Consider the following 12,076-nt stretch of genomic DNA (forward strand, 5'->3'; position numbering starts at 1 on the left):
TGGTGAAAACCTGTCTCTACTAAAAATACAAAAATTAGCCAGGCATGAAGGTGGGCATCTGTAGTCTCAACTACTCGGGAGGCTGAGGCAGAAGAATCACTTGAACCTGGGAGACGGAGGTTGCAGTGAACCAAGATCGTGCCACTGCACTCCAGCCTGGGCAACAGGACGAGACTCTGTCTCAAAAAACAAAAAAACAAAAAACATAGACTGAGTACAGGCTTCAGGCTCAGTCTTGGCAGGTGGGTGTAGCTAGGTAGAGTTTAATAACACTATTTAATATCATTTAATCTGACATGATTTACTTTAATGGAACTGAGCTGTTTCCATGGCATTTGTTTTCATAATTCCATTTGTGGCAATTGATCTCATTTATCTCATTTATAGTAGTGATATCAATTTTCTTTTGAAATGAATTTGTTTATATACAAAAGTGAGTCATTTAAAGAAAACATTAAGTAAATGGTGGTACAGGCAGCGTGCAACCTATCATGGTGCTATTTTGTAGGTATGGTGAAAATCATGAAAGAGGTGAATGACCGATGTTTGGAAAACTCTGCTGGAATATTCATTCTGGATGGTTGGGCTGCCTGAGGGAGAGGTCAGAGTCTGCCTGAATTGGGCATTTTTGGTGGAGGAAGCAGCATGTACGGACTGGTGTGAACGTGTTAGGAAGGGTGGGAAGCTCGTATGGCAGTGGTGCAGGGTACTGGGGTGATACAGAGGCCTTCCTCTGAGCTCAGGCTATGGACTTTGACTCCCAGGAGGAGAAACCAGGGGTGGATGGGTTGCAGGGAAGTGTCAGCAGGCCAGTGTTTATCAGAAGGCTGGAACCACCGCTGGTAGAGATAGTGCTGTCCAGCGGGCAGGGCCCCAGGCCTCCCATCGTAAACTCTTTCCGTTGGTCCCCAGCTTAGGTGCAGAGCCACGGATCCTAAAACAGAACTAGCCTGAGGAGGGAGAAAGAAAAGGTTAATTCCTTCCCATAATAGGGCTCTGGTTTCTGGCCTTGGTCTCCCATCCATGCCCCACCAGCTCAGCTCTGGTTGCCACCAAGGCAGGATTCCTCCGCCCCCTTCAAAAGGGCAAACTGAAGCCCGGAGCAGTTTAGGGCTGTCGTCCAGGTGCCACAGCAAGCTCAAGAAGAGAACCAAGGACTCCCGGGTCTTCTGTCATCCTAGCAGGACTCCCCCAACCCCTATCCAATTCCCTAATCCTGGCCATGGGAGGCCCTGACTTCTGGGGAGGCATCCTGTCAAGCTTGTAGCAATGAAGAAAATATTAGAGCTGGAGCTCAGAGAGGGAAGGCACCTGCCCTGGGCACCCAGGAACCATACCTCTGGCAGGATCTCGGCAATCCCGGCCGCAGGCGCTGTGGCAGCATCGCTTTTTGCCCGAGCAGTCTGAGTCCTTGTGACAAAGGTGGTTCATGGGGCTGAGGCAGCGCAGTTGGTCCTCTGGGCAGCTGCCCAGCTTCACTGCAACACAGGGAACTGGATGAGCTCTGTCCGTGCCCACTGGCCCTGGAGCTTGGGGCTTGGGTGGTCAGCAAGGTGGAGGGGGGCATTTACCAGAGACCCTGGGGACGCACTGGCGGAAGCAAGCTCTGTAGCAGCACTTCCTGGTCAAGGGACACTGGCTGTCTTCCACGCACTGGTCAGGCACCGATAGGAGGCAGGGCCCATCATCTGGCGGGCAGCCCCCCGATTTCTCTGTAAGAGAATCTCCCAATATTGCAGCTGGAGGAAGCTCACGGTTATGTAATAAGCGCTGAGCTGGGAATGACAAGATCTGAATTCTCCATCCCTTGCTTCTTGCCTGTCTTTTGGCTAGTTGTTGTTTTTTGTTTGTTTGTTTGTTTATAATGACTCCAAGCCTCAGTTTTCTGGCTGTGAAATGGGAAGCTGGGCTAGTTTGAGACTCAGATGGCACAAATGACAGGGGAAAATGAAGCCCAACATCTCCACTGTGGCCAATAAGGCCATGCCTGTTCTGGGCCCTGCCCATCTCTCTAGCCCCATCCTCTACTGCCCTTCCACTCAGTGCCTCCTGATCTGCTCCAAGCCAGCTCTCTTTGCAGGGCTCTTGCTCTGGCTGCATCCTTTGCCTAGTGCACTTCTTCTATACTCCATTTGCCTGGTCAGCTCATTAGGACTCAGCAGAAACATCACATCCTCAGAAGACCCTACTTCTCTGACCCCACATTAACTAGGTCAGCGCCCTCCCACCCCCCCCACACACTCATTTCTTTCCTCCAGCGTTTGTGACGCTGCATCTGTTTGTCTGTGTCTCTCACTTGGCTGGAGGTTATGAGAGTAGACACCCTGCTAGCTTTGCTCACCATTGGTCCATATCACAGCACTTGACACACAGCAGTAGGGGCTCAGTGACTTGGAAAGAAAGGGTTTTGAAGTGAGGCCCAGCATTGCACGTGCATCAGCAGTGGCCAGCCTGGTGCACTGTCACAGCCACAGCTGGCCACGTCTGCACTGTTGTGTTCATCACTGTTGCAAATGGCATGGTTTCGAGGATTGGGCATTAACTCTGTCTCCGAGGTGTTCCTCTGAATGGCTATAGAGTGTTCTGTCCCAGAGCTTACCTAACATTCTTCTTGCTGGGATTTTGGGCCATGTTCAGATTTCATGCACAAAGCTGGAAATCAGTATCTTCCTCCATGTAGAGGAGGAAATCAAGGCCTGAAAGGGGCAGTGACTTGTCCAGACCCACATGGGCTGGGCTTAGGACTCCCAGGGCCCGGCTCCCTCTGACCTCTGTGAGTCTCCACCCTGAGCTGTCTTTGAGCTGTAGGGGTGGAGCAGGTCCCAGGCCTTCAGTTCAATCTGGCATCGGAGAAAATGTTCAAGAGTTCCGAGGGGCAGCTGGATCTGGTGCTGTGACTTTACCTCTGTGTCCGCCCCTCCCCCTCAGCCCCCTACCTGGGTGCTGGCTGTACACATAAATAGGCACCTTGCTCACATCCTACGTGCGCTAAGTCAACTTCGGCAGTCAGATCGGGTTGGTTTAAATTGAATTGCTGCCCCCTGCTGGAGAAAGAGAGGCTTGGCGTGGGGAGGGGGGAATAGTGTGGGTTTGGGGTGGTGGGGGTGGTGGGAGGGCTCCTGGGAAACTGTCTGAGGTCCAAGGTTTAGCCCTGAATTCACAAGTCCAAGTCAAAGGTGCGCAGGCCTCAAAGGGTGAGCCAAATGGAGCTGCCTGCACTCAAAGCCGGTGGAGCCGGGTGGGTCAGGCAGGGAGAGCTTCTGTGGCGAGAGGCCTAGAGCTGGCCTTGGGGAATGGAGAGATAGGGATAGGGCATGACAGCTGGCATTTCCAGTGGAAGAACTGCGATAGCTGCAATGTGGAGGTGGGGATAAAAGCCTGGCGTGTGCAGAGCCGGCGTGAGAGGCTCTGGGTGGTCACACTCACTCTGTTTGCCTGCCTTTCCTAATGTCCCTCCAAACCAGGTTCTCCACTCACAGATGTGTACATCGAGACAGTCACACACACAGATGGTCATCTGGATGCATGCGCCATGGGTGTGTAGACTTAGAGAGCAAAAGAATCGTATCCAAACATGGTTAAATATATACACTTGTACACACAGACAATACACATACATAGTCAAATACACAAGCACACTTAGATCTAGACACACAATTAGCTACAGGCTTAACAATAGGAAACTGCAGATAGTCAACTGTTTTATCTACAAAAGTAGCAATTTTACATGGTTCAACTTAATACACACACATATATATGGACATACATCAGATAGTTATATATATGCAATATATTTATAAACACATATAAATAGGCAGTCATGTATGTACATATGAGGTGGAACATAATCACTGTCATATACACATGCCTACCCACATAGATACATACACACAAATAGACACTCAGACACACACAGTTATGTATATAAATATATAGCATATGTGTGTGAACAGACAGACATACATACGCATACACAGTCATATATACAGAATCATATGCGCAGAGCTACACAGACACATATATCTTCCCAATACCACATAACCACTGACAGCATTTAATTAGGCACTTGCTGTTTATCAGGGACTATGCCAGGCTCTTTGTATCAGAGACACCCAGACGTTTGAGTGAGAAGGGGCGGAATGGGGAGCTCTTATAAACAGAGGCGGCTGGGCTTCCACAGGCAACAAACTGAGACTTCCCTTCCCTTGGCTTTGTCACCTTCCTCCATTGTCTGAAATTCTACCAACAGCTCGGCAATGTCTCACGGGAGAGAAACCAGTGGGGGACAAGGTGTGGTGAACTGGGAGAGAGACAAGTGTGTCACACCTGCCCATGCAGAGTGGCCCTGTGCAGGCTCGGTTTCTGCTGTGCCAGCTCTTTGCCTCTGAGCAGCTGGGCTGAATATTGGGGTGTGCTCCTTGGGAACACAGTGACTTCCCCAGATCACCCACTTATGCTTACTGTGTGCCAGGCCCTTATTCCTCCAGACACCATTTACTCCTGAGAGAGAGGCATGGGACCCCATTTTACAAGGAGTAAGTCTCCAGACCTGTCCTGTTGCCTTCCAGGAGTGCCCTGCCTGGAAGTCCTAATAAACTCATGCACTTGCCAATCTGGTCTTGTCTAAGTCATTCTTTGGTCTCTCAGCTCCTTCCTACGTTGGGGGTGCATTCTCCTGTACAGTCCTGGGTTTTTGCTGTAATAGTTGGTAAGGTGAATCTTTCTGATTTCAAATACTTGCATTCAAATACCACATTTGGCACTAACTCAGAGTCAGTCTTTGACCTTGTTAAGTGGTTCCCCGCTATGCCTCAATTTTCCTCATTTGCAAAATGGGGATTAAAAATAGTCATGTCCTCACAGCATCGCATGGAGGAGTTATGTGGTGATGGTGCATGAATCACAGCCAACACAGGGTCCAGCCTTGGAGCTCACCAATGTACTTCCTTCCTCAGCCTGTCCCGTGTCCCCTTTCTTTAAGGCAGGGCCAGGGTTGCACAGGTGAATGTAGGTTGGAGTGTTCCAGCCCCCGAAGAGGACAGAGGTGGAGGCCTCACCCAGATCAGGAGTCACCTGTCTAGCCACTCAGCAGCCCTCCCTCGCCTGTCAGCAGGCCAGCCCCAGCCTTGTCAGGGGTGGGAATGGGGACAAGAGGTTGGGGGCGATGAGAGTTAGAGACAGAGCTTCCTCCCTACAAAGCCCAGATCCCAGAAGCGATACCCTCTCCTCAATTCCCAAGTCCTTTCCACAGATGAGGTGGTGGACCCACTGACCCAGTCACACCACAGCCCAGCAGGCGCAGACAGGGTCCCTCCCCATACCTGGAGGCACAGAGACACACACGGACAGGCACCAAGCTCAGACACATGCATGCAGCCATTCCTAAGTGTACGAGTGCAGACAGACCTTTGCACAGACAAGCAGGCGCAAAGACACACGTCTACACAGAGACAGGCACATGCATTCCGCGCCCCGCCACCCCCTGACATATAGACAGGCACAGACAAGCAATGAGACACTGGCAGAAAAGACACTTACCGATACCAACACAGGCAGGTGGACAAGCACAAATGTACACAAATAAAAACACAGGCTTCTGAAAGCACTAAGAATCAGGCATCCACACATACGCGCACGCACACACACACACACACACACACACATGCCCCACAGGGCATTACCTGCCTTCCCCCAAACCTTGCTCTCCCTAGAGAAGTAGAGACAATCTGGTCCCCACAGCAGAGGGATTTCCCGCACTCACCTCCCTTCTTCCTGCCAAAGACAGCAGGCAGCTGACTCCCCACAGCCAGGAGGGCCCCCAGGAGGAGGAGGCTCTGGATCCTCATATTTCTGCTGCTGGCTCAGGGCCCAGGGCCCCCCAGATTAATACCTGCAGCCTCAGGGAAGCCAGAGAAACTTAGGAGAGGAAAGAGAGGGGGCGTGGAGTGACACCGTGCCTGCTTCATCTTGGCCCCACCCCCTGAGGGCCCGAGGCCTCAGTGCAAGGGATGCTGTCACAATAGCTGAAGACAGGGTGGCGGCACATCCTGCATGTGGGGGACTCAGATCCAGTCTTGCCTGTATTGGTGACTTGGGCTGTGATCTTGGGCAAGTCTTGTCTCTCTGGGCCTCAGTTTTTTCATCTCTATACAGGGTGAAGGTTGTTGAGTCAGATGCTTGCTTTCCTGGCTCTCAAAGATGTTGAAGCCCCAGCGATGTCTAGGCAGTGGGTAGAGGTCAGCTTTGAATAGCAAAGGAGTGGGGATTTGCAGAGTTCTGGATGCCTAGGAAGGAAGAAGGCATTAGGGTTAGGCCAGAGCTTGCAGCCAAAGAAGGCTGGCCCAGGTTGGCATAATGAGTGAGGCCAGCCCTGGCCTCTCCTCTTGGGTCCTGTGGATGGGAGAAAGACCACCCCGCCTTTGGTGAGATCACCAGTGGCTTCTGGAAGAACTGCCCTCTTCCTGGGGCTGGCTTGGCTGTCGAGGGTGGGGGAGCATGGCTTTTGGCTTGGCTAAGTTTGCTGGTCCCAGCAGATGCATGGCCACTGGAACCTCTTCTCTGGCCCTAAGGGATCCTGAGCAAAAAAATGTCATCTCATCCAGGGACCCCCACCTTAGATTTCGTATCTCTGATGTTGGCTCCTGCATTTGGTAGAAGAGAGGGAGCTGAGACTTGGCATCCTAAGGGACATCCTAAACAGAAACTCCATCGAAGTACATTCTCTCAGCCTTCCCATTTGAAAGACGAGGAAACTGTGAGATAGAGATGAGAGAGGACTGGCCCAAGGACACGCAGCTAATTCCTGACTAAGCTGGGACTTCCCACTGTGGCCTCCCCATCACCCTCATTCAGTTCCTGGGTTTTAAAAGCAGGTCAATACCTCATCTGATCTTGAGAAAGGAGGGTGATATTACAGGGCTTGTCTCACTTACCCATTCCAATCCAGGACAGCCCTGGCAGCAGGAAGTTCTTCCTTGGGTTTAATGTGAATCTCTCGTGCTGTCTTCTAAGCTATAAAGATAGGAGAGGCTCTGTCTTCTATGATCTGATGTTACTTTTGGAATGCTGGCACCTCCTTGGAAGCTTTATTTTGGAGGACAAATATATGAGCCCTTCCTTCCTCCCTCCCTCCCCCCCTCTTCTTTCTTTCTTTCTTTTCTTTCTTTTTTTCTTTCTTTCTTCTTTCTTTCCTTTTTTCTTTATTTCTTTCTTCTTTCTTTCTTTCCTCCTTTCTTTTCTTTCTTTCCTCCTTTCTTTTCTCTTTCTTTTCTTTCTTTTCTTTCCTTCCTTTCTCTCTTTCTCGTTCTTTCTTTCTCTCCTTCTCCTTCTTCTTTCCTCTCTCTTTCTCTTTCTCTTTCTCTCTCTCTCTTTGACAGGATGTCGCTATGTCACCCAGGCTGGAGTGCACAGTGCCATCATGGCTCACTGAACCCTTGACCTCATGGACCCAAGTAGCCCTCCTGCCTCAGCCTCCTGAGTACCTGGGACTATAGGCGTGCACCCCCATATTTGGCTAATTTTTATTTTTTGTAGAGATGGGGGGTCTTCCTATGTTGCCTAGGCTGGTCTCTAACTCTTGGACTCAAGTGATTCTCCCACCTTGGCCTCCCAAAGTGCTGGGATTACAGGGGTGAGCCACTGTGCCCAGCCATGAAATGCTTTTTTTTTTTTTTTTTTTTTTTTTGAGATGGAGTCTTGCTCTGTCATCCAGGCTGGAGTGCAATGGGGCGATCTCTACTCATTGCAACCTCCGTCTCCCGGGTTCTAACAATTCTCTGCCTCAGCCTCCCGAGTAGCTGGGACAACAGGCGCCCGCCACCACGCCTGGCTAATTTTTTGTATTTTTAGTAGAGACGGGGTTTCACCATGTTGGTCAGGCTGGTCTTAAACTCCTGAACTCAGGTGATCCACCCGCCTCGGCCTCCCAAAGTGTTGGGATTACAGGCATGAGCCACCATCCAATGCTTTTTAAATTAAAATTATTTTGTAGACATTTTCCTGTGCTGTGAAATGTTCTCTAAACATCATGTTTTCTGATGGCTACATGCTGTTTTGTTAGATCTATATGTCAAAACATCACTTCAGTAAAGTTTTCAGGGAAAAAAGATATGCCAAAATATACATAATCAGTATCCTATTATGAAACATGGAGGTTTCCAATTTTCCACTTTCATAAATAAAGCTGTGATAACCATATTTTTGTGTACATTTTGGAGTCACATCTCTGACTGTTTTCTTAAAGTAAATTTGTCAAAGTTAGAAATGCTAGGTCAAAAGGCATGGTCATGTTTCCAGGCGTTGGATATATCTGGTCAAATTAAATTTCAGAAAGGAAGTAAGTGAGTGTACAAGAGCCTCCACCTGCCCTGCAATAGACCTCTATTGTTTTGTCTGCCCAGCATCTCTTCCTTTGATGGAACCATTGCCTCCTGACTCCTGTCATTCTGGTTGGTTGCCGATCAGCAGGTACTACTCCTATCAAAGCTGAGGGCACTCGATCCAGGTTACACCCACTGCACTCTTCTCCACCCCTAACTTGCCCACACCTTCATTAGAGTCTTGAACAGAGAAGCCAGTTCTCTAAACAGAACAGTCCAAAGCTCAGATGCTTTTGCTCACAGCCAAAGATCCTTAGTGGATATTCTTACTACATACAGGATATTTAAAAATAAGTAAATAAAATCTTTGCTAATGGAAAACAATATTTCATTTTAATTTGTCTTCCTCTTCCTCTTAATACCCATGATGGTGAGCATTTCTTCATATTCGCATACTGACTGTATCCTTTTTCTGTGAATTGCCTGTTTTTGTATTTTGCTCATTTTTGTATTTTTGTATTTTGCTCATTTGTATTTTGTATTTTGGGGGTCCTTTTATTTTTGAGTTATAAGAGCTGTTTATATATTAAGAATCTATTAACCTGTCATACACAAGGGGCAGTAGTGAACAGATGTATATTGGAGTTAGGCAGACCTAGTTTTGAATCTTGGTGCCATAGGCTCTATCTGTGTGACATTAATTTTGTAAAACCCCTGTTTATTTTTGTATACCAGTAGAGATAGAGATAATCATATATGTTTTATAGGATGGTTCTGAGAACTGAATGAGATAAGCTTGGTAATTGCTTTAATGCTATATTACAAATATTTCTTTCCTCGTTTTTGCTTAGTACCAAAGGATTAAATTTTGGGGTAATCAATTCAATCTTTTCATTCATATTTTCTCCTTTTGTTTTTATGCTAAAAGGGCTTTTTGACTCTGATGCCAGATAAATATTCACTATATTTACTTGTTATTATTTTGTGATTTATTTTTATTTTTATTTTTTACATTTGTGTATGTTCACATATTTACAGTTTTGTTAAAAATGCCTATGTTTGCATATAAAATATTGAAAAGAAAATACATCCAAAAGTTGGGAAAGGTTTTGACTATTTCAGATGTTTTTTCTTTATTATTATTATTATTATTATACCTTAGGTTTTATGGTACATGTGCGCAATGTGCAGGTAAGTTACATATGTATACATGTGCCATGCTGGTGCGCTGCACCCACCAACTCGTCATCTAGCATTAGGTATATCTCCCAATGCTATCCCTCCCCCTTCCCCCCACCCCGCAACAGTCCCCGAAGTGTGATGTTCCCCTTCCTGTGTCCATGTGTTCTCATTGTTCAATTCCCACCTATGAGAGAGAATATGCGGTGTTTGGTTTTTTGTTCTTGCAATAGTTTACTGAGAATGATGATTTCCAATTTCATCCATGTCCCTACAAAGGACATGAACTCATCATTTTTATGGCTGCATAGTATTCCATGATGTATATGTGCCACATTTTCTTAATCCAGTCTATCATTGTTGGACATTTGGGGTGGTTCCAAGTCTTTGCTATTGTGAATAATGCCGCAATAAACATACGTGTGCATGTGTCTTTATAGCAGCATGATTTATAGTCCTTTGGGTATATACCCAGTAATGGGATGGCTGGGTCGAATGGAATTTCTAGTTCTAGATCCCTGAGGAATCGCCACACTGACTTCCACAAGGGTTGAACTAGTTTACAGTCCCACCAACAGTGTAAAAGTGATTTTTGAAAGACATGCTAATTCTTTAATCTAGCTGAAGTTTATCTTGATACAGAGCGTGAAATAGGAAATATCTTTTTTTGTAAGTAGTTAAGCAATTGTCCTATGATCATTTAGTGAATAATTTAAACTTTTGCCATTGATTAAGAATTAAAATTTTATCAATAACTTGTCTTGTATGTAACAGGGGCTGTTTATGGGTTTTCATTTTTTTTCTTTCTTTTTTTTTGAGACGGAGTCTCTCTCTGTTGCCCAGGCTGGAGTGCAGTGGCACCATCTCGGCTCACTGCAACCTCCACCGCTCGGGTTCAAGCAATGCTCCTGCCTCAGCCTCCTGAGTAGCTGGGATTATAGGTGCATGCCACTACACCCAGCTAATTTTTGTATTTTTAGTAGAGTCAGGGTTTCACCATGTTGGTCAAACTCCTCTCGATCTCCTGACTTTGTGATCTGCCCAACTCAGCCTCCCAAAGTGCTGGGATTACAGGTGTGAGCCATCCTGCCTTGCCCGTTCTTTTCTTTTGACTGTTTATTCTTATGCCAGCACAGGCGAGCATGTATTGTGGGTTCATTTCCTGACCACTTAAATAAAGAGAATATTGCAATAATATCTGGCTAGTTTTTATTTTTTGTAGAGGCAGGGGTCTTCCTATGTTGACCAGGCTGGTCTCTAACTCCTGGACTCAAGTGATTCTTCTACCTTGGCCTCCCAAAATGCCAGGATTAAAGTGAGCCATGTGGATTTTTTGGTTTCCCAGTGTATTTAAAAGTTATGTTTGCACTATAGTGTAGTCTATTAAGTGAACAATAGCATTTGTCTAAAATAAGTATATAACTTAATTTAAAAATACTTTATTGCTAAAATATGCTAATAGTCATGTAAGCCTTCAGTGAGTCATCATCTTTCTGCTGGTGGAGGGTCTTACCTTGATGCTGAGGCTGCTGAATGATCAGGGTAGTGGTTTCTGAAGGATAGGTTGACTGTGGCAATTTAAAAAAATAAGACAACTATGAAGTTTGCTGCATCCGTGGACTCTTCCTTTTTTTCAACTTTCATTTTAGAATTAGGGGGTACATGTGCAGGTGTGATACAAAGGTATATTGTGAAAGATTTCTCTGTAGCATGCAATGCTGTTTGATAATATTTTATACACTGTACATCCTCTTTCAAAATCAGAGTCATGGCATGGTGTGGTGGCTCATGCCTATAATCCCAGAGCTTTGGGAAGCCAAGGCAGGAGTATCACTTGAGCCCAAGAGTTTGAGACCAGCCTGGGCAACATAGTGAGGCTCTACCTTTACAAAAAATTAAAAAATTAGCTGGATGGTGGTGCATACCTATAGTCCTACCCCCTCGGAAGGCAGAGGTAAGAGGATTGTTTCAGACCAGGAGTTCAAGGTTACAGTAAGCTATGATCATGCCACTGCACTCCAGTCTGGGCAACAGAGCAAGACCCTGTCTCTGAAAACAACAACAACAACAAGCAGTTGGAATCAATTCTCTCAAACCCTGCTGTGTTATCGACGAAGTTTACGTAATATTTTAAATTCTTGGTTTTGTCATTTCAGCAATGTTCACAGCATCTTTACTAGGAGTAGATTCTATCTCTCAAAACTACTTTCTTTGCCCATCCATAAGAGGCAACACCTCATCCATTCAAGTTTTATCATAAGATTGTAGCAATTCAGTCACATCTTCAGGCTCCACTTCTAATTCTAGTTCTTTTGCTATTTCCACCACATCTGCAGCGATGACTTCCTCAACTAAAGTCTTGAACCCCTCAAAGTCGTTCATGAGGGTTGAAATCAACTTATTCCATACTCCTATTCATGTTATTTTGACCTACTCCCATGAATCATGAATGTTCTTAATAGCAGTTAGACTGTGAGCCCTTTCCAGAAGGTTTTCAGTTTACTTTGCCCAGATCCATCAGAAGAATCACTATCTGTGGCAGCTATAGCCTTATGAGATGTATTTCTTAAATAATAAAA

General features: G+C 46.3%; 1 protein-coding gene across 3 annotated transcripts; it reads right to left on the minus strand.

The window, feature by feature from the left end:
* Window positions 1-291: 291 nt before the first annotated feature.
* On the minus strand, window positions 292-7,078 carry WFDC5 (WAP four-disulfide core domain 5). 3 transcript variants are annotated; one of them, XM_054467602.1, is made up of 6 exons: window positions 6,933-7,078; window positions 6,079-6,284; window positions 5,762-5,890; window positions 1,572-1,712; window positions 1,338-1,478; window positions 292-950 (listed from the first exon to the last, which is right to left on the minus strand). In XM_054467602.1, the coding sequence occupies exons 3-6, from the start codon at window positions 5,844-5,846 to the stop codon at window positions 946-948; spliced, it is 372 nt and encodes a 123-aa protein (XP_054323577.1). In that variant the 5' UTR covers window positions 5,847-5,890; window positions 6,079-6,284; window positions 6,933-7,078; the 3' UTR covers window positions 292-945. The 3 variants fall into 3 exon arrangements, with proteins under 3 accessions (XP_054323577.1, XP_054323578.1, XP_054323579.1); XM_054467603.1 differs by lacking the exons at window positions 6,079-6,284; window positions 6,933-7,078 and having other exon boundaries at window positions 1,592-1,712; window positions 5,762-5,929; XM_054467604.1 differs by lacking the exons at window positions 6,079-6,284; window positions 6,933-7,078 and having other exon boundaries at window positions 1,312-1,478; window positions 5,762-5,929.
* Between the last annotated feature and the right edge of the window lie 4,998 nt (window positions 7,079-12,076).

The sequence above is a fragment of the Pongo pygmaeus genome, chromosome 21 (genome assembly GCF_028885625.2).
Source record: "Pongo pygmaeus isolate AG05252 chromosome 21, NHGRI_mPonPyg2-v2.0_pri, whole genome shotgun sequence".
Lineage (NCBI taxonomy): Eukaryota > Metazoa > Chordata > Mammalia > Primates > Hominidae > Pongo > Pongo pygmaeus.